This window comes from Elephantulus edwardii, unplaced genomic scaffold (genome assembly GCF_000299155.1).
Source record: "Elephantulus edwardii isolate Elephantulus edwardi_28Jun2011 unplaced genomic scaffold, EleEdw1.0 scaffold00121, whole genome shotgun sequence".
In the NCBI taxonomy this organism is placed as follows: domain Eukaryota; kingdom Metazoa; phylum Chordata; class Mammalia; order Macroscelidea; family Macroscelididae; genus Elephantulus; species Elephantulus edwardii.
The window spans coordinates 9,753,787-9,776,405 of NW_006399871.1; the positions used below are offsets into that span (position 1 = coordinate 9,753,787).

The following is a 22,619-nucleotide window of genomic DNA, read 5'->3' on the forward strand; positions in this document are numbered from 1 at the left end:
GAGGAGAGAGAGGAGAGGGAAGAGAGAGAGGAGAAGGAAGAGAGAAAAGAGAGAGGAAAGGAAAGAGAAGGAGAGGAGAGAGGAGGAGGAGGAGGAGGAGAGAGATGTTAGCTGCCATGAAGTCAAGCACAACTCACAGTGACCCTAACTGTAACCCTATGAACGCCAGACCTGAACCCTGTCCTGTCTTGCGCTGTCCTCACAATCTGACACACTGGAGCCCACTGCAGCAGTCACTGCGTCAATCCACCTGGCTGAGGGTCTTCTCTCTCTCTCTCTCTCTCTCTCTCTCTCTCTCTCTCTCTCTCTCTCAGGATTGCTCTTGTCTGTTATCATCAGGTTGCCTGCGGCTCACCGTGACCCTGTGAACGACACCTCTGAATCCGGCCCTCTCCTGCATCTTCCTTACCAGCTCGGACACGCTCAGGCTCCCTGTCCCAGTCACAGTGTTAACTCATCTTGCTGGGGTCTCCCTCTCTTCCTCTGTGTTTACAGGTGCATTTTTCGAGGACTAGAGTCCGTAGCTTGACTCCTGCTCAAAGGGGCTGATTCACGACCTTACACATGGCGGCAGAGCCACAGAAACGCCACTGTCAGAAACAGATCACACTTGAAACAAATGAGTCTCAAGCTTTCATCTAGGACAGAACGTAAATAATGGCAATAAAAAGCCCTTGTTGTGAGCTGATTCCAACCCATAGTGACCCGTCAGGGCTGAGAATAACCCCAAGCGGCTTCCAAGGTGGTCAGTCTTTAGAGGCATCACCAGCTGCTCATTTCTACCTCCTGAACAGGAGCTGGTAGCTTCGAACCACTGACCTTCTGCTTAAATCATTGTGTCATCAGGACTCTGTAAATCTCATCTCAACCAAGTCCCAGCCACTCTCTTGAGGTGTGTTCTAGTATTATACCCATCCTGCGGTGAACAAGGACCAGGGTATAGATAACTGGAGAGATGGCTTACCTGAGGTCACACAGCGGGACTGTGACCCGAGCAGGCCAACCCTCCACCTCACCTTCACCCTAAGCCCTTGGCTCTGCAACCCTGGTGCACAGTAGGGTCACCGGGAGTGCTGGTGAAACACCACGGGTCCCAGCCCCAGAGGGTCTAATTCAGCAGGTCTTGGACAGGGCCCAGAAACATACATTTCTAACAACATCCAGATGGTGCGATGCTGTTGGCCACACTTGGCCGACCACACTTGGAATTTGAAGATGGTTTTCCAAAGAAGCAGCAGTTCAGAAGCGGGTCCACGTAACCCGTCCAGGGTCACTTAACAACTTACCAGCAAGAGACCAAGATTCTTGCCTTTTTTCTTTATTACTATTATTATTATTTTTTTTAATGTGTGTACTTCCAAATCAGATCTGACTGGTACGGGAAGAGATAGGCCCTCCTTCTCCAGCAGAGCATCTGGTGGATTTGAACCGCGCACCTCTGGGATTGCAGTGCAGCTTCTTGTCACTAGGGCCACCAGAGCTCCCTAAGACACCAAGATTCGAACCTGGCTGGGTCTGTGGTTTCCAGCCCTGGGACACTGTGCCCGTCGGGCTGGAGCAGTGCAGGCTTCTGGGGTACATTTCTATTACCTGGTGCAGGGCCACATCCTGGGGGTGGGCGCTGGGAGAAGATGCTTCCTTGCTTGGCTCTTCTGAGCCCACCCGGGCCCGTCTCCACCTCCTGGCCCTCCGGTCTGCTGTGGGGGGCCCCTCCTCAGGCTCGCTGCTGTCTGAGGTCTCCCCACTGGCCATCTGGGGGTTGAAGTTCACGTCCAGCTCTCCCTGCAGCCGCATCTTCTCTGCCGGGGGGCTCCTGGGGGGCTTCCTCTGCCGCCAGGACAGCCTGGCCCGGCGCCCAGCTTCCCGGGAAGAGCCGGCGGAGGAGGTCTCCGAGTCCGAACACGCGGCCTCAGGGTTGGGGGAGAGTGAGGAGAAGGTGGAGGCGGCTGAGGGGCCTCGGGCCTGGGCGGGCTGAGGCTGGGGGTCAGCAAGCAGGCCCCGGGGTCTCGGGCACAGCTTACTCAAGGCCTCGCTCCAGTCAAAGTCCTCCTCGCTGTCGGAGCCCATCTCTTCATAGGCGGACACCACGCTGGAGGCGGCCTCTAGAGCCTCGAATGTCCCGCTCTTGGGCTTGGTCAGCAGGCGAGTGGGGGGCAGGGCGCCCTCCTTCAGAGCCATCCAGTTCCCATCGGGGCTCTGCAAAACTGGGGCCAGGTCTGCAGTGGGAGAAACCAGAGAGGGCTTCGTTAGAATCTGAGAGGAAAGCGGGCCTTCTACTTGTCACCTTCCTCATGACTGGCACTGGGCACTGGGGGAGCTGCCTACAGGAAGCCCAGAAAGACACACTTAGTCAGAGGCCAGGCCTCAGGGGGCCCCGAGAACTTCCCGAAGGCCGCAGAGCACCCTGGAGCATCACAGATAGAAAGGAACTTGGACACATCACTCCTATTTCATGTCCTGGGCAAACCTTCACTTCAGTGCCCAGGAACCATTCCACGGTCAGCTGGTCTGGATGGAGAAGGGGAGGGGAGTGGTCTGGAACTGGCAGCCCCAGATTCTAGTGCTCTGACCACGTGCCATGCTGCTGTCTCTTGGCTTCCCAGAGGCCCTTGTCTAGACAGAAAATGATTTCTCCACCTGCCCTGGCCTCCACCCCACGGCCACGCTGGCAGACCTGCCCAGGCCTTCTACAGACCTCACAGCAGCCTCTCACATGGGCATGCACGCTTATTTCCAACTTATTTCTTCTTGGGAGAGGATCTGAGGCAGAAAGAGGTTGGTGTTACCAATTTCACGTTACAGATGAGGGAGCAGAGAGAGAAGCTGAGTCAAAGTTCACAGAGCCTGTGATAGAGCTGACGGGATACATTCAATCAGACTCCAAGGCACCTCTCGGTTAGAGACTGCAAGTTAAGGGAGACTGTAGGTGAGTTAGAGACGGCAAGTGAAGCCAGCTTTCCAGTATGGTGTCAGGGTGGGCTGGTGCAGGTCTCAGTGGCTTGTCATGGTTCTGGGTTAGGCAGACCCGGACCCAGGCCAGTCCAGAGCATCCCCGGTGACATGTGGCGGAGCCCCCAGGGCTGGTCTGCAGGTTGAACAGTTGCTTGGTCTTGTTTTTGCTGAAGACGAACAAAAAAAAAGTTTTGTGCTCATATGCCTGTGAGTGGGAACAGGATGGTGTGGTGTCTCCTATAGCGATGGGCCTCTGGGCCTGACCGCTGGCCTCCGGCACAGCAGTTACCAGTAGCAGCTGCTGTTTTGTTTAGTCTTTAAACCAGAAGTCAGGGAGCTCTGTTGGCCTAGTGGCAAGAAGCTGCACTGCAATCCCAGAAGCACACAGTTCGAATCCACCAGATGCTCTGCTGGAGAAGGAGGGGCAATCTCGTCCTGTACCAGTCAGGTCCTATTTGACAGCACACACACACACACACACACACACACACACACACACACACACACGCACACCCACCCACACACTCCAAAACAACCCCAAAACAAAACCAAACCCCATAAGTCTTGGAGGGCTGTCTTGAGGCGAGTACTGAGGGCCTCGGATTTGGAGGAGACCACTTTCTTTCTTGTGTGTGGACAGCTCGTGTTGAGCATCTCAAGAGCAGGTGCTCCGTCTAAACTGACCTTCCTCTCCCCCTCACTGACCATAGAGCTAGTGTGTGACCAAGGTCTGGACAGTGAAAAAGTGCTTTGGGAAAATCCATTACTCTAAGCACTGCTACGACTGAGAATGGGGTTGCTGTGGTTTACCTGTCCTGTGGAGCTCTGGTGGCCTAGGGGGTAAAGAGGTGAGCTGCCAAGCTGAAGACAGGTGGTTCGAATCCAGCAGCTGCTCTTCAGGAGGAGAATGGGCAATCTCCTCTCTTGTGTTTTACAGCTTCTGAAAACCCACTGAGGGGTCAGCGAGGAGTTGGGTCCAATGAGTTGATTTTTATTTGTTGACAGTGCGCTCTCCCTAGGCTGACCACACAGTGGACCTAGAGACCTCATATTAACCTTTCTCCTGGGGCATAATCAGGCATTAACAGAACTGTTAAAAAGAGTCTACTGGATGTTAACCTTCTAATGTGATCTCTACCTCCAAGATAGGATCTCCTCTCTTCAACATTTCTGCTTTGCTGAGAATGATGAACATTCACAGGAATGATCTGCCTCCTGTTAAACATTCCAGACACACACAATATCCACAGCTGTGCCAAGAGTCGAGATGGACTTGTCCACGAGTGGTTTGGTCTTTTGGGGAAACATCATCAGACATCCCGTAAGACCCCTGACTGGTGTGGACACTTCAGTGTGCCCAGGGTTGAACATTCCTCAGAAAGCCAGTGGGGTTTTACCTATGTGTTTTTTGTTTCTTATTTCAATCTGCATCCCGAGAGATGCCTGGGTCTTTGAAGAGACTGTGAAGTCTTTTTAGTAATACTGCTGAGACGCTTTATCTTTATATGCAATTAACAAATTACCAGGGATGCTTAATCTTGTGTGCTAAATTATGGTTTTTTTAAAAAAAATTTATTTTATTAATTTTAATGAACATTTACAAATATTTTTTATTTCCATTCATTCATTGTTGCATTTTCTCCCAAATTACGTTTTGAAAACCAAAATCCCCTGTAAATTTATAGGGGATGCTTACAATCCAGTAGGGAAGTAGTTTGTGAAATGAAGGCTCTTAATATCTATCCTCTAAATTTGCTCATTTCTAAGTTTGGATTTGGTTGCTTTGTTTGATTTTATTCTATGATGCCATTGTTACATGCTGTTGAGTCAGTCCTGAGTCCTAATGATTCTACAAACAAGAGATCTCAATCAGACCCTATCTGCTCCTTTGACACCCATCCAATTCTCATCACGTAGCTGTCACTGTGTCAAACCACCTCTTTGAGAGGCTTCCTCTCTGTTGTTGTTGTTGTTGTAGTGAACTATCAAGTTGGAACCAACCCATAGCTGACCCTCCGGCAGGTGTTCTGAGGCCGTTAATGGCACAGAAGACTGTCCATCCTTCTCCCATGGAGCATCTGAAGGATTTGAACTGTACGCCTTCAGGATTGCAGTGCAGCTTCTTGCCACTAGGCCACCAGAGCTCCCTTCCTCTCTTTTACTACTCCTACTCTTTCCCAAGAAAAAAAACAGGTTCATCCTGGAGAGGGTTAAACCAGGCTGCTCCTTGGAGGCAAGGATTCTGAGGCTCCATCTGACATACTTTGGACATGTTGTAAGGAAGGACAGGTCCTTGGAGAGGGACATCATGTTGGGAGGGTGGAGGGACAGCACAGGAGGGGAAGACCCTCTATGAAGTAGATTGATTCAGTGACTCGGGTAATCAGGATGGGAGTGTCAGAGACAGTGAGATTGGAACAGGACAGAGCAGGGTTTAGGGCTGCTGCACACAGGGTCTCTATGAGGCGCAAGCGACTCGATGGCACATAACAACAACAACAACAACTCTTTCCCAAGGATGGTCTGCTCCATAACATGTCAAACGTTCCAGAGGAAGTTTCATCATCCTTGTCTTCAAGGAGCAAGCTGGTTACACTTCTTCAAAGACAAGATTTATTTGTTCTTTAGTCAGTCTTTTGCAAACTTGGTATATTTAACACTCTCGGTCAACCTCACAGTTCAAAAGCATCAATTCTTCTTTGTTCTTCCTTATTCACCATCCAACCCCTAGATGCGAAGAAAGCAACCAAAAATACTATAGTTTGGGTCAGATGCATGTTTGTCTTTAAGCTGACATTCTTTGCTTTAGTACATTATTTTATTTTTATTCTGATTTTAATGGAAGATTACAGAAAGGTTGGGGTTTCCTTCATTCAATCACATGTCTTGATTTCTTGACTGTTGCTTCTCTGTTTGTTGTTTGTAGATTCAAGTACGTAATCCACACTGAGATTCTATTTTTAACATTTTCAGTAAATTCTTCAAGATCTCTTTACTTTTTCAAGCAAGATTGTACCTTCTGCCTAACGCAGGTTGTTGATGACACTTCCTCCAACCTGGATGCCATATTCTGCTTCAGATGGTTCAGCTTCTTGCATTATCAGCTCAGCATACAGACTGGGAAGAAAGGACCTGACCTGGGGACACAGCTGTCCTTCTACAGTCATGAGCTTTCTGGACCACGTGGACCCACGCTCTCAGTCCACGTGGACAGAGCTGACATGGGGCATGGAACTGAGTGGCGCCCCTACCCCAAGACTCCCCCCACTTCAGGCTCCCAGCAGAGCACAGCGATGCCGGAGACCCATCATGAGCCTGATTCCTCCTCCAAGGTGGGGGGAAGTGCCCAGTGGCAAACAGGCCCCCACCATCCCCTGCATGCTGTGCGAGAGGCCAGGAGGCTTAGCTGCCCTCAGCGGGCACCTGCCAGTTCAGGCGGATTACAGCTTCCTGTCAAGCCAGGCGATGGATGAGACTGTGACAGCACTGTTACACCCACGGCCCCACCACATGCTGTTTAAAATGGTTACTTGTTTTGTCCAGTCTGTCTGTGCTCCCCCAGCTGGGCAAAGCGGAATCCTCTCTGGGGTGCAGGTCCTCATCCCACAGCTGCCTCCAGCCGGCCTCCTGGGCAGCGGTCTTCAGAGTGTCTTCTCCGTTGATGGGACAAGCCGAGTGGGACCTCTGCGGAAATGATGGGGAAACAGACTCAGCTTGAAAGGCAATGAGGATTTGTTCAAATTTGTATTTGAATTTTGTAAATAAACTAATAGGAAAACAAAAGACATATTTAACAACAAAAAAACAAAAAAAAAAGAAGAAAAAAAGGAAAGAAAGGTAATGAGAGGAACTGCCTTCAGCTTCCAGTGTGGACAACGTGGAGTGTAGACTAAATGGGTGTATTGGGCTCACTCTCGCTTGGAGAAGCCTTAAGGTGACAAGGCTGTCCGTAACACCTTGTAAGGTCTGGTGGTCCCGTGGGTAAGGAGTTGTGCTACCAACACGAGGCAGTTAGAATCCACCAGCTGCTCTAACACTAACAGAGAAAGATGGGCAAGTTCCTCTTGTGTGATTTGCTGTTGTTGTTGATGATGACTGCCTTCAAGTTGAGCACAATCCTAGGAACAAAAGCCCTGAAGCCCCTCTACAACTATAGACATTTATCAAAGTTCAGGGTTTCCAAAGGCACGTTGTTTAGGACGTGGTTGCCACCTGTGCGATTTACAGCCTCTGAAAACCCACTGGAGAATCTTCTGCGAGTCAGTTAGGACTTAACAGCAGATAGAAAAGTAACCAGACGGGGGGCACAGGGGTTCCCCGCTGATTGGGCTGCATGCTGATGCAGACAAGGTGGGCTAGGACTCAGCTGATTTCGACCAGGCAGCCATCCAGTTGGTATTTTCTACAGGTCACTTGCGTGGGATAAACTGCCCCGGAGGGTGCAAAGATGCAAGCCCCTCCCCTTGGACTCCTCTAACAACGAAAGCAGAATAGGTAGAAAAGTCAGAGTACAAAAATAGAGCTGTGGTGGATGAGGGAGCAGAATACAGCCTGCGGCCCTTCCCCTGTTGTGGTGTGGTCCACGCCGCCCTGCACGAAAGGAACAGAACAAACTCAGACCCCCCCGACAGCTGGTGCTGTTGTTGTTGGGTGCCTCTGGGTCAGAACTGAGTCATAATTGACCCTCCAGTGGGATTTCAGGGGCAGGAAATCATACTAGAGGAGACTGCCCCTCCTTCTCCTGGGAAGCAGCTGGTGGGTGGATTCGAACCATGTGCCTTCAAGACTGCAGTGTAACTTCTTACCAGTAGGTGACCAGAACTCCCTAAAGGCAGCAGTGGCGATGGGAATTCAGCTGCCTGATGGGGAATGGATTTTACTTATATAGTTTATCAACGGTTTTTATATGCTGAGAATGATATCAAAAGGGAAGAGATACATTTTCCTCTGTTACGGTAGTGATTTATTTTGCTCTTTTTATGTTGATAAACTGAGCTGAGCGAACATAAAGAGGACAATTTTGTCTCCTAACAAAATAATGTCCCTTACCCCTGAAATGACCTCTTTTTTCAACTGTAAAAATATATGCAACACACCATTTGCCAGCTCAACAATGAAATAATCTTGGTTATTTATTTTTATATATTTTTTAAATTATCTTTTTATACTACTAAGCTGAAGAGAGGAAAAAAAACCCCTCATATTCATAAAGCCACAGAATGCCTCTGGGACTATTAAGTAAAATGCTTTAAGGGAACCCACGTCCTGTGTGCAGACCAGCTCCCCCTGCTGGCCACTGTCAAGGCCAACAGCTCCCTGTGTAAGTTAAGAATTTCGCTAACACAGGGAGCTCTGGTGGCCCAGTGGCAAGAAGCTGCACTGCAATCCCAAAGCTGTGTGGTTCAAATCTACCAGATGCTCTTCTGGAGAAGGAGGAACAATCTCCTCCTGTACCAGTCAGATCCGATTTGATGCTACACACAAAATAATTAATAATAATAATAATAATAATAATAATAATAGAATTTAGCAGACAGAAGGGTGGTTCCGTGAAAACCCGGGCTGTGTGTAAAGCTGCATTGAATGACTCAGCGCTGGGGCTGGGGCCATGCTGTGTGCTCTCAGAGTGGCGGAAAGCCATTTGCCACCTGTGTTCACTTTGCTGCCGTCCAGTGGCCTTGCTGTCCACAACATCAGTGGGTGTACTGGTTGTGTGTTAGTGTCAGGATTCAGCCCTGACATCTCTCAAGATACTGTGTCATCTGTCTGAGGTGCTACTGGCAGAGGTGGTATCAAAACCCAAGTACAGGTGACCCTTTAGCTCCAGGCCACTCTTATGCTGCCACACAGGTTCATGGAGCGCTTTCCTGGGATCCCTGAGTCTAAGTTCACAGGATGGTTCAGGGTGAGTTTAAGAATCTATTCTGTAGGATTTTATATCTCTTCCACACAACAGTTGTTTCACACCAAAATGAAAACTATAACCCGACAGTAGGAAAACATCAACAAAACTATATCTGGCAATTCCTATTACGTTGCTTGTTCAAGTTCCCAGGCAGGACAGAAAACCAATAGTCAGAGACCCAGACCCCAGAAGGTAGCTCACAAATTCGTCGCAATAAACACACATCCCAGTAGATGGCGCCATAATAACGCTGTTAGTCACCAGCCAGGTCAGCTTGTTCTGTTTCTGGGAAGTGATGGGATTTCATGAGTACACTTGCTCTTCACCTTGGATGAACCCACTCGCAGCCTTTACTTGACTTCTCTCTTTCACAAGAAGCAGCAGGACCACTGACGTGCGCAAAGACTGGCCTGAGTTCCTGTGTCCGTATATCTCTACCTGGAGACCGCAGGTGGGTGGGTGTGTTAGCACATCAGCAAAGACGTGGAAAGATCGACTTGGCAATGTGAGCTTCTGAACAGGGGCAGTGTCCTAACTCCTCAAGCGCTGATGTGTGTGACGTGTTCGCTCTCCCCTCAGCCTGTGGGATCTTGGGTGAATTGCTCAACTGACTTCAACTTTCCTTATGTAAAGGGGGGAGTGGGGTGGGATCATGATTGGTATATACGAAGTACCCAATAAATCTCAGCCAGTGTAGCAGCGTTTATTATGTCCAGCTCAAGCTCGTGGTTCAGATCCATCCAGCAGCCCTGAAGAAGAAAGGCTTTGTAAAGATCACTACGAAGTCTCTTAATGACAACTCACTGTCATTGAGTCATAAGTGACGCACAGCAGGTTTTCAGAGGCTGTAAATCATGCCAGAGGGGAGTGTGCAGCTTTCTCCTGAAGAGCAGCTGGTGGATTCGAACTGCATGCCTTTGGGTTGGCAGTGCAATTCCTTACCTACTAGGCCACCAGAGTTCCCCATGGAGCAGTTCTGTGACCACTGGGTTATGAGCTGGAATGGAGCTGGATGGCAAGGTGGCTTTCGGTTCTGTTTTGGCCACAGCTTCAGAGAGATACCGTAACTTGTCTGGAGCATACGTGGTCACAGGGCTGAGGAGGGTCTGAGCTCTGGTCTGTGCATCCGGTCAGTGCTCTTCCATGCTCTTGTGGTGTCTGGGTGGACAGCCTCCGTGAAAGCCTAGGAATAGCCTTCTGCTGGTTGTCTCGCTCCATTCAGCAGGGCTTGTCGCACACACCAGACGGCTGGGACGCTCTGGGTGAGCGATGCAGTAGGACCTCTGTTACCTTTGCTATACCTCCTTTGCAGTCCCCAAGTGCCCTATGTTTGCACCAGCCAGGTCTCTCCTCACCCCTCTTAGGGCGATGCATTGTTGCTGTGATTATCAGGTTCACCAGCAGGGTAGGCTCCCCAAGGCATTGGCCATGGCTTTGAAACAGGGTGTTGTCTGGTCTCAAAGAGCTCACAATATGAAGCAGGGAGACAGGAATGCTCTTAGTGTCAAGGGCTTTGGGGCAAAGAAGTCTGTATCTGAGGGGTGTATGAATACCGGCATGGACTTCCAGGGCACCAGTGGTTGAATGCTGACCACCACCTGAAAGGCTAGTGCTTTGACCCCATCAGTGACTGCGGGAGGAGGGAGCAATTGGCGTGCATGGAGATTCACAGCCTACAAACCCCAAGAGGCAGCTCTACTCTGTGCTCTGGGGCCTCTCACAATGACCTGAGGGTGATTTATAAACAGATGATAAAACACAGTGATGCTTTATATTTTTAGGATCAGATGCAGCTGTTAAATTCGACCCAACAGTTACAACAATAAGTAATAAAACCCTTTCTATTGCTAGACTCCTAAAAGGGAGAGGGAGGAGAAATGGGAGAGAGACAATGGCAGGCAGATACAAAAGGCTGAAGGGAACAGCAGGGGACAAAGGGCAGAAGAGAGAAAGGATCAGAGTTCCATCTGAGTGCTCGGCACATAATACGCGTGTCTGACCTCTGCTGTCAACGTCATAATCAGTGGCACCACCATATTATTACTGAGACGCCTTTTAATATACACGCGCCCAAAGAGACCAGTTTTAATTGAATAACCACCTCTGTGTTACTTCCTTTCAGGATATTGCAGCTGAAGGCTTGGCCAGGCAGGCTACACTGACCTCATGCCTTGTCTGACTGGCAGGGAGCCACACAGTAAAGGAGGAAATTAAAAAAGGAACAGTCACTCTGGACTTCCTTAGAGAACAGACTGGAAAACTCTGTCTGCGCAGGCATGTGTATTTCGGTTTTGGGATTAAGCCCACGGAGTAAAGGCTGTGGGGTGTGGAGGCTCTGGGTGACGCACTGAAAGTGTCCAGGTGAGGAGAGGACAGATGAAAAAGGAGGGCATCTTGCCCACAGGACACAGGGAAGGGTCTGGAGGTACGGGGGTCCTTCCTTCTCAAGCTGGCACGACGAACATCTTCAAACTTGGCAGCCTGCTGGCATCATGTGGGGAGATATTGGTAAGAAGACAGATGCTTGGATGTCACTTCAAGCCTCTTGATTCTGAACTTTTGGGGTGGAGCTCAGAGAAGTGATGGAGTAGTGTGTGTGTGTGTGTGTGTGTGTGTGTGTAGAACATCTGGCAGAAAAGGGAGAGGCTCACCCTCTCTCAGGTTCCCAGGAACTGGCATAATCTGATGGTCACGGCCAGGCTCCTGCTGGGACCCAGAAATACGGCTTGTCTTTTTATCTAAACCCCTTGACCACAGCTGCTAAGACACCTTTCCAGAAAGATGGCGACCTGCAGTGGCCAGCGTGGCAGCCAGTGGTCACAGCGGACGCTAGCTGTTGTTAGATGCCATCGAGCTGGATCCGATTTACAACAAGCCCGTGTTACAGAACAAGACGCTGTCACTTCTGCACTGTCTTAAAGCCACTGCTCTGTTCCAGGCCATTGTTGCAGTCACGGTGACAGGCCATCTCCTCGAGGGTCTCTGTCTTTTTCTGTTGACTTTACGAAGCATAATGTTTCTCTTCAGGGGCTTCTGTTAATACATCCGAGGCATGTGAGATGAAGTCTTTCCATTGTGACGCCCAAGGGACATCCTGGCAGCATTTCTTTCTAGAAAGGCTCATTCATTCTCCAGGCAGTTTATATCCAACAGTGCAACTTAATATTACAAATGACTACCAGGCATTAGGGAGCTCGGAGGCGCCATCCGTGGGGAGCTGCACTGTTAAACTGACCCACATCTTTCTACTCATTCAAATCCACCAGCGGCTCCTTGGGAGAAAGATGGGCAATTCCTTCCCACGTGATTTACAGCCTCACAAAGCCAGTGGAGGGTCAGCGATGAGTCAGCTCTGACTTGACAATAATGAGAAAGGCTGAGCAATGAAAACAGAATTAGTACAACTGCAGTATGTTTGTTGTTATGTGCCGTCGAGTTGCCTGCGACTCACAGCAACCCTACGTACAACAGCCTTAACCCCTGCCCTATCCTGTGTCAATCTGTCTCCAACCCACCTACCTCCATTACCCCAGCCACTGAATCAATTAATCTCATAGAGGGTCTTCCTCTCCTGTGCTGTCCCTCCACCCTCCCACGCATGATGTCCCTCTTCAAGGACTGATCCCACCTTGCAACATGTCCAAAGTATATCAGATGAAGCTTCAGAATTCTTGCCTCCAAGGAGCAGCCTGGCTTCACCCTCTCCTGCACAAACCTGTTTGTTCTTGTAGCAGTCCATGGTATATTCAAATTACATTACCTTTATTTAAATTTAGATAGCCACCAGTGGCTTGTGGATAATCCAGACCATGAATCTTTGAGCTAAAAGGGACCCTGGAGACGGTGAAGTTCATTGGCTTCCTTTTCCAGAGGAAGAGGCCAGATCAAGGGCTTTGCATCAGGAAAAGGGCAGTCAAATCCTGGCTCTTCCAATGACCAGTCTGGCAAGGTATGGCTTATACTTTAACCCCACCTTCCCAATTAATAAAAATAGGTCCAGTATTATGTAGGTTTTCACACGTACAGTGAGGGCTAATAGCCCTACTACGTGATAGGCAACACAGTGCACGTTAACGTCATCCCCAACCCTCCCCTACATAGTCCTCTCCAGCTAGAGCTGTGGTCATCCCGCTGGACAGCTCTGGGGATGATATTCGCATTATCTTCTATATGGACAGAAGGGAATTCAATATGGCATCTTGGCTAGGGTCAGCTCCTTTAAGCCCTACCTTCTGGATGTGGTCCTCACCTCCAGACCACTCATCTCCCACAGGCTCTTTTGCCACAGGGGACAAGCGTCAACTATGACTCATAGGGACTCTATGAACAAGAGCTCAAAACCTTCAGCACCGTCTTCATAATCTCTGCCGTGCTCAAGCCTATTGTGGTCACTGGGCCAATCCGTCTGGCTTGAGGGTCTTCTTTCTCTGAAAAGACTTTCTTAGAATGATGTTTTTTCCAAGGACTGAGCCCTTGTCCCAACAAGTCCAGAGTACATTAAATGGAGTTTCAACATCTTTGTCACGAAGGAGCACCCTGGTTACAATTCCTCTAAGACAGACATGTTTGTTCTTTTGGTAGTTCATTCACTACTGTTCACCAACTCCAAAATTCAAAGGCACTTCTTTGTAAGCAATCCTTTAGGAAGACTGAAGAAAGCTATGTTGTTGTTGTTAGGTGCCATCAAGTTGACTACGACTCGTAATGATCCTAAGAACAACAGATCTGAAGCTTGTCCGAGGCTGTGCCATCCTCATGATTTCTGAAGAAAGGTATGTTGTTGTTGTTGTTAGGTGCTGTTGAGTCAAGTACAACCCATAGCTACTCTATGAAAAACAGATCCGAACCCTGTCCTATCCTGTGTCATCTCCACACTTCCTGACACACGAGAGCCCACTGAAGCAGTAACCATGTCCATCCACCTGGCTGAGGGTCTTCTTTGTTGGGGAATGTTGGCGAGGAAGAGCGGGCCTCTGGCCAGGACAGATCACCTAAGCTCCAGATAAGTGCGAGCCTCCCAACAGCATTTAATACAGTGGAAAGAAAGCTCCCCTGTGTTTGGCCAGACCAGCTTGAGGAAGCTCACCACCTGGGAAGTTGGCTGCCGCATCTGTTGAGCTGGGAGTGGTCTGCACGAGGCTGAGTTTCTCCTATCTAATCCACATGTCCCATGTCTGCAAGCCCACCCTATCCTATTTTCCTGTTTACTTGCTCGTATATAAGTGTACTGCAGCCCCCAATAAAGTTAAGCTGGATCGACTCTCTGAACCGGAGTGGTGTGTTTCTGTCATGCTTACTCCCATCAGGGTGTCGTTGTTCACTGCCAGCGAACGCACAGTGACACTTATTCTCCTTTGCCAACCCTCCACTCTTCCCAGCATCACGTCCCTCTCCAAGGAATAGTCCCTCCTCGCTACATGCCCAAAGTGTATGAGGCAAAGCCTCACCATTTCTGCCTCCAAAGAATGAAAACTCTATGAACAATAGAGGAGGAAAGATACAGACCTTTCTAAATTAACAACAACCACAACAATCAATGCATTCTTTTTCACTGAGGGGTGGACAATGAAAAACTCATTAGTTGCATATGCTTCTTCCTGTTTGATATTGTTGGCAAAAATGTGCTCTTTATATATTGCAGATCATGGGATATGAGAACATACAGAAAGACTTCAATGGTCAAATGTGCAAATTAAGGACAGAGGCTGCAAGCCTCGGAGCAGGCTGATGGTCTTGTCCTTTCTCTAAGTGTCCCATACACACTGCTAGATCATATGGTCTGGGTGGTTAAAATATTACATGGGGAAAGGCGCTCACCCACGCAGGTCTACGAGCACACCTGCCTTTTCAAATTCTATTCCTCAAGGTCCTCTCCAACTGACCTTCCACATAAGGTGGATGCAAGCTCAGGGAAGATGCAAAACTTTGTAGATCAGAGTCCAATTTAGAATTGGAGAGGGATGTCTATTCCGTTTTGCTCTGGAAAGATGGAAGTGGTGGGCATATTTCGGTGCTGATTAATCTTAATAAAATACAACAAATGAGAGTGATTGTATGAAACACAATGTGAATGAAGATAGAGTCAAACCAATGTATATGAACTTTGTAAGCAAACCAGTATAAAACAAATGTATCTTTAAAAAAAAAAAGATTCTGGGCAAGTGAGGTGTTCTTATTAGCACAGTGGACAGTGGGCCAGAGTCTGGGTTCTTGGAACCCCAATCTTCCTGTCTTGGGTGAAGAATGGCTCAAGACTCAGTGAGCGGACAGAGAGCTCCAGTGGGCGAGCTGAGACCTGAAGAGAAGCAAGATGATGACGTGTGTGTGTGTGTGTGTGTGTGCGCGCGCAGGAGGGACAGGGAGGGGCAGGCTGGGGAGAGGGCACCTTCCTGAGCCTGAAGTGGGGCCAGGCCGGCAGAGGACAGAACAGCTTGAGATCTGGAGCTGGCGTGTCAGTGATCCCCAGACCGCCGCTGCTCTTTAAGCCTCGGTGACTGGCCACAGCAGGAGGAGGTTTGCCCTGTAACTTACAGGCCTTCTTTAATAGTATAAAAGAAATTACTGTGGAGCCAGTTTCGACTCACAGCCGCTCCAGTGCGTCAGAGCAGAACTGAGCCCCATGAAGGTTTGTTTTTAGAAATGTCTTTAGCTGTTAGTTGGTGCCACAAGCAACGATACACAGACCGATTTGACAATTTCTAATCTACAATTCCAGGATGCTGATTACCTTCTCAACCTCCCTCATTGCTTCTTCTGTGCTGTCTCTCCACCCAGTCCCCTCAGATCAGGTCCCTATCTTAAGTTGTTGCTGTCAATCTGCTTTTAGATGGTTATAAGGTGTTCAGTGGTGGACCGTTCATAAATAAACATCAGGTCTTCCTCTGAAGCACCTCTGGGAGGACTGGGACCTACACCCTCTCAGGCAGCCGCTGAGATAACGACGTGCACTCCCCAGAAGCTTCTACCTTGACAATATGTTATGTTATGTTATGTTATGATATGTTATGTTATGTTAGGCTGATATGTGCCACTGAATCGGAGCACATGGTGGATTAGAACTGCCTGCCCTTGGGTTGGCAGCGTAACTCCTTACTATTCAGTCACTCGTCTTTGTTGGGTACCATCGAGTTGGAAACGACCCATAGCTGACCCTTTGGCAGGTTTTCAGAGGTGGTTAAACACATGGGAGGAGACTGTCCATCCTTCTCCTGCAGCTGGTTTTGAACTATGTGCCTTCGGGATTGCAGCACAGCTTTTTAACACTAGGCCACCAGAGCTCCTACTGTTGTTGTTGACTGTCTTCGAGTCCAGCATGACTCATAGCAGCCCTATGAACAAAAGGCTTGAAGTCCCTCTACAACTATCGACATTTATCAAAGTTCAGAGGGTTTCTGGAGGTGTGTTATTTAGGAAGTGGATGCCACTCCTGCTTCCTAGAGCTCCTCCCAGAGCTCCCTAAAGTAAAGTTACTAAGGAAAAAAAAATTATCATGCCTGTCCGCTAAGTGGCCTGTTCACATACCTAGTCACCTGCCTCTTCACCTCTCAGTCACTATTATCCAGCCCCATGCTGCCACTATGTCCCTTGAACACACCAAGTAGTTCTTTGCTCAGAGCTTACGTGTGTGCTGTTCCCTCTGTGGGAATGCTTTTCCTGCCACTGAACCCAAGGTACTCATCTTTCAAGCCATGGTTGAACATCTTCCCTGAATGCCTCCCCATCAGGCTTTTAGCTGCTCCAACTTGCTACCCAGGGAGCTCTGGTGGCCTCTTCCGCTGGGACTTGGCTTTACTTTAGAGACACAAGCCAGTGCCTCTCTGATGGTTCGACACTACCAGTAGTTCCTCTGAAGAATGATGTGCAGTCTCCTCCCGTGTGATTTACAGCCTCCAGAAAAGCCCTGCCAGAAGATCAGCTATGAGTCAGTTCAGTAAATTGAGTTATCTTCGGATGAGACACGGTGCTGAAGTGGATGAAGACGAGGCTGGTTAAAAAAAGGTCAACAATTTCACTCCACCAGCTTCTCTGTGACAGAAAGATGGGGCACTTGGCTTCCATGAAGATTTACAGCCTCAGAAACTTTTTACAGGAACATTCTACTCCGTCCTACAGAGAGTGCTGCCCCCTACTGAGAATAGCTGCGATGACAGCAGGTCTAGTTCTCTCTTCTTTTATAAGAATCCCTGTAGTTTGTACACGTGCTTGTTGTATATGTGATCTCGCCCAGCAGATGAGAAGCCCCTTGTACCTGTGGCAGCCTCTGCCTGTGTGACAACCAAGACAGCACGTGCAGAGCAGGAGGCCAACAGACCCTGTGTTGGCCGCACATGGACACTCAGGGCTGTCTCCGGGGGCTGCCATCAATTCTCACACTTCACAAGACTGTCGCTTCCGTCACACCTTTCTGCACCTGAGAAGCCGGGGGATTCAAACAGCTGACCTTCCAGTCAGTCGCCTAATTCATAATCCACTTCACCACCAGGTCCCATCAGAGAATAACTCCACTCCATTCATAGCTCAGGGTCACAGAGCCAGCTCAGCCCAAAGCCAGAGTCCTACCCAGGAAGTCACAGCAGGGCCCTGCATTTCTGTGCTTTCCTCCAAGCCCTTGGCTCCCAGCTGGGCCTGGAGAAGGAGGGGAACCTCTTCCTATAGGCCCTGAAACGTGACTTTTCTGTTTGTAGGAAGTATGACAGGGCAGAATCACGAAGGCAGCAACAGCCCAGGAGAGGTAGGGCCAACAGGGTGGGTGCTGAATGACGGGTGACTTGAAGGGCACCTGGCCCTGCCAGGCCCAGGTGGTGGCCTTCCTGGCTTCCTGGCTGAGAGATGCGCCCTCCTCTCACTTCTGACTCCATTGCCAGGCTCAGCCTCTCAGCCAAACGCCTTGTTACGAGCTGTCACATTTTATCATCTCCTTGTTTCCAGTCTTAACCAGGCCACCCGCGTACCCTGCTAGCCAGACGGTGGTGTCCTGTAGGGCAGGGACTGCGTCTTCTACCCAGTCTGTCCTCCTTGGTGCCAAGTGCATGGCGGCAAGCTGTAAAACCAGCTGAGAGCAGGCTGATGAGGGAAGGTCCTGCTGAGAAATCAAAGGCGTCATTCAGCGCCCACTGTGACGTCTCTTCATAATGTCATAAGGATGCTGCTTGCGAGACCCACCCTCCCAGCAGCTGGTGGGAACCTGGGGAGATTCAGTGCAGGTGAGGCTGCTGGACACCATTTCTGGAACTGAGCAGGTGCCACAGGCTGCTTTGCGCACGTCCTTTCCAATCTGCTCACTCGGGGGTACGGGTGTCACTGGATGACTCAGAGGTGGTGTTGTTATTGTGTGCCATCGAGTGACCCTATGTACAACAGCCCTAAACCCGGCTCTATCCTGTGCCAATCCCACTGTCTCTGACATGCCTACCCCCATTACCTCAGTCACTGAATCAATCCACCTCAAAGAGGGCCGTCCTCTCCTGCACCATCCCTCCACCCTCCCAAGCATGACGTCCCTCTCCAAGGATTGTCAGTCCCTCCTTACAACACGTCCAAAGTATGTCAGACAAAGTTTCAGAATCCTTGCCTCCAAGGAGCAGCCTGTTTTAACCCTCTCTAGGATGAACCTGTTCATTTTCTTAGCAGTCCATGATACCCTCCATACTCTTCTCCAGCACCACAGCTCAAAGGCATCAATTCTCCTTCTATCCTCCCTGGATATTGTCCAACTCTCTGATGCACAGCAAGTGATTGCAAAGACCATGGACTGTATCAGGTGCACCTTAGTCTCCAGAGTGACATCACTGCTCTTCAGTACTTTGGAGAGGTCTCTAAGAGCAGACTTTCCCATCGTAATATGCCTTTTGATTTCCTAGCTGCTGGTGCCAAGAGTGTTGACTCAGAGAAGCATGACAAATATGGACACCGCTTTTCACATTGGTCACTTTCCAGTTTTCAATGCCATCTGCTGGTGGTCTGCCACATGCTCCATTGTGGCGCTGGGCATCTTGGACGCCAACCAGTCCCTTGCTTTCCAGCTGAACCCCAGAAAACCCTGTTCCTGTGCCCCAAGGTCTGCTCAGCTCCTTTCCCAGCTCTGTGCACCATGTCCTGCTTGGGTGACTTACTTACACAGGAGACCAATGCAAGCAACACAGGGCCTTACAGACCCAACGGCTTCATCGCAAACAGCCAAACCTGGGGGCCGTGGGCAGGATCTTGTATCGCTGTCCTGTGCGATTCTGCCTCAGACTCCGACTTCTCCTTCCTGGCTACGCTTAGATGTGACCATTCCGAACACGATGGGGCCTCTTCTTACTGCCAATTCTTAGTTTCCAACAATCAACTGACCTGAGGGGAGACTATATGCTTGGCTCTCAGGAGGTTATTTTTGCCCCCAAAGGATTCAGTACAATGAATTTCACAAGAAATTTTAAAAAATACAGACTGTCACTAAACTATATAGCACATACAGACTATTGTGATGCCAAATGTTTTGTTGAATTTATGTTCTCCGTGTCTTAGTTGTAAGGAATTATGCTGCCAACCCAAAGGTATGCGGTTCAAATCCACCAGCTGCTCCACGGGAGAATGATGAACAATCTCCTCCTGTGTGATTTACTGTCTCTGAAAACTTGCTGGAGGGAGAGTCAGCTGTGAGTTGGTTCCAATTCGACAGTACTCAACAACAATAACACACACACACACACACACACACGTATGTATGTATGTATGTATGTATATGCATATCTCTATCTATCTCTATCTCTATATAGTTATTGTTGTGTACCATCAAGTCAGAACCAACCCATAGTTGAACCTCCAGCAGGTTTTCAGAGGCACTTAATTGCACAGGAGAAGATTGTCTATCCTTCCACAGAGTAGCTGGCGGATTCAAACTGTGTGCATTTGGGATTGCACCGCAGATTCTTACCAACAGGTCTGTCTGTCTCTGTCTCTCTGTCTCTTTCTCTCTCTCCCTTCCTCCCTCCCTCTCTGCCTCTCTCTCTCCCCCTCTCAAATACACTGTGTGTACTTTAGTCTTACCTAAGCGGCTCTGTACAACGTCATCGCCACAGTCTTTAATAGCCCTTATGCATTTATTCTCTCTCCCCATCCCCTCCCACTCCACTCTCTCAGTTTCTCTCCTCTAAGGAAGCTTCAAGGGGCCGGTGAGCCCACTACATACTACAGATCATTAACTTAGACATCCCCATGTCTACAGGGAGACTGGATCTGACTGGTCGCCCGCAGGACATCTGCGTGGGGTGGGCCAGCACCGCCGGGGACTCACCCAGAGGTCAGGGGCAGCTTGCCGGCCTGTGGGGGAGGTGGCGGTCCCCTCCTGGGCTGCCTTCACCCCACGGCCCTGGGGCTGTGACCACTCTGGCTCCTCTTCCGCTTGCTTCTCGCTTTTATTTTTCTGCTTTCTTATGATCTGGGGAGGAAGAGGGTGACAAAGGGGGCAGGTTACAAATGAGGTCTCCCGGGGCCACGTGGAGCAACCGTGGCCATGATCACTCGGGAGGTCCCCTTCAGCAGACCACCAGACCGTTTCAGATGATCAACCACCCCAACCACAGCCCTGAGCGTGTATTCTGGTTGCTGTTAGTTGCTGTGGAGTTGATCTGACTTGAGGAGAGCAGAGCGGAACAGCGCCAAGGAGGTTCAAGGCTAGGACCTTCGGGAAGCCGATGACCACGCCTACTTTCTGAGGCACCGTCCGGCTTGGTTTGATCTGTCAAGTTTAGGCTTCTAGTCAAGTGCTTACCTGCTTGTACCACCCAGAGACTTCTCCACAGCACTCTGCTGTTTGCAAGTAAGGATTATTTCCATTTACTAACTTACTATTATTTTCATTTCTTAAGTGTCTACCAGATGTCAGACTATTGTTTCAAAAAACTCAAATTAAAAAAAATATTAAAAAAAATTGTAAAAACTGTTTTTTTAGTATATTAGTAAAAAAGTTAATAGCGTTCATTTATTTCTACAAACTTAAAATAGGCACACTGTTCTTTCTTCATTATTTCAATAATATTGTTGCTTTTTATAAAATTATTATCAGTAGTCTTATTCTGGTACAAGAAACATTTTTATAAACTGAATAAATGTAAAAAATATTGTAAAAAATCTCAATTATTGCCACTTGAGTTAGACCAAGTCAGAGCTGACCCTCCAGTGGGTTTTCAGAGGCTGTAAATGACCATGGAGGGGACTGCCTTCTCTCTCTCACAGAGCAGCTGGTGGATTCGAAACACTTGCCTTTGGTTTGGCAGCATAGCTCCTAATGAAGGCTGCCAAAGGTAGGTACTGGATACTCTCTCTCTCTCTCTCTCTCATCTAATCCTCAAGACAATTGCCCACTTACAAAGGAAGCGGCAAGCACAGAGGGGTTAAGATACTGGACAGCAATGACTTTGAGATCGGTTTGGGTTTAAGGTCAAATCAAATGGTAGGTTTCAATCTCAAATCCAGAGTCGAGCTCTAAATTCAATCTTTAGGAAGCACCTGGAGACCCAAGAGTCATCAGGGATGGTGAGCACATTTGCACCAAGTGCTGTGCTGGGCATGGTCATCTGGATTCACTGAGGCCCTTTTCCAACGTCTCTCGCCTCCCAAGTTTCAAAGGCAGGAAGTAGCCAAGACAATGATGCACCGCCAGGAAGACCATGCTCCTCAATGTTATTTCCGATCAGACATGAGCACAGAGAAAACCAAGGCAGATGGGGGCAATGACCTGAGCTCCAGGGGTAGAGCTGGGACTAATCAAGGTCTGTCAGCACCCTCAGAGCAGGGACCTGGCCCCCCTGCCCAGTGGGATTTCAGGCCTGCCAGGGGCCAGTGATCGCCTCTGCCTCCTATTCTTTGCAGGATGGTGGAGGTACCACCCTTTGCCTGTCCCCACCCCAGCAGTGTATGCTGGGTAGACAGCAGCTTACATGAGTTTGTGAGATTCACAGTTTCCAACTGAAGAGGCGTGACATCTGGAGCAAATACCCTTTGAACTGTGATTGGGTGAGAAATTTCGGCATCTTTGGATGGTCTCAATGTACTTGACAGTGGAAGGAGTGTGAATTATTATGAAAAGCGATGGCTGTGGTACATGGAATCATGGGCTCCACTTATTCAAGTAGCTAGCATTCTGTCATGAGAGTCTGCAGTCCTGCCCCACACAGGACGTTGTCCTCTCTTGCTCCTTGGCTTTGAGCTTGACCATGTGGTTTTGCTGTGACCCAGGCAACATGAGGAGGGAGCAGGTACCGGTGTCGGGGCTGAGCTGACACCGCAAGGGGCGTCCCCTGCTTCATTCGTCTCCCTGTGCTTCTTGCTTGGCAGGGTACCTGAGGCACCTCCTCCGGTCAGAACCCGAGCTGAACACACGACAGCACACTTGATCCCAACCACAGCTCAAAGCGGAGCCATCTGCCAGGCCCCTGCCTGAATCAGCCTCATAGAGATGTGTGCAAAGGATAAAAACATTGTATAACACAAAACTTTTGCAGCAATGAAATAATGCCACCACTTAAAGACAAGGAACTCATGTAATATTATTCAAAACGGGTGACCCTGGAGGACGTCATGCTGAGTGAAATATCTCAGTCACAAAAGGACAAATACTGCAGAGTGCCACTGTTGTAAAACAGGACTGACCTTGGAGGTTGGGGGGGACTGAGAAAGATGGGATAAATAATGTTTATTGCACTGAAACAGATGAGGGAGAAAACTGTTTAAAAGGGATATGTGATGAGGTCTTATTGTCATGACAGGAGTCCAGAGC

At 49.1% G+C, this 22,619-nt stretch overlaps 1 protein-coding gene across 1 annotated transcript in view; it reads right to left on the reverse strand.

The window, feature by feature from the left end:
- Positions 1-22,619, reverse strand: part of MYRIP (myosin VIIA and Rab interacting protein) — a 295,832-nt gene that overhangs the window by 101,272 nt on the left and 171,941 nt on the right. The window contains exons 7-9 of the mRNA XM_006893071.1: positions 20,136-20,279; positions 6,483-6,636; positions 1,591-2,216 (exon numbers count right to left, since the gene is read on the reverse strand). Of these exons, the coding sequence (XP_006893133.1) occupies positions 1,591-2,216; positions 6,483-6,636; positions 20,136-20,279 (924 nt within the window). The remainder of the gene's footprint in view (positions 1-1,590; positions 2,217-6,482; positions 6,637-20,135; positions 20,280-22,619) is intronic.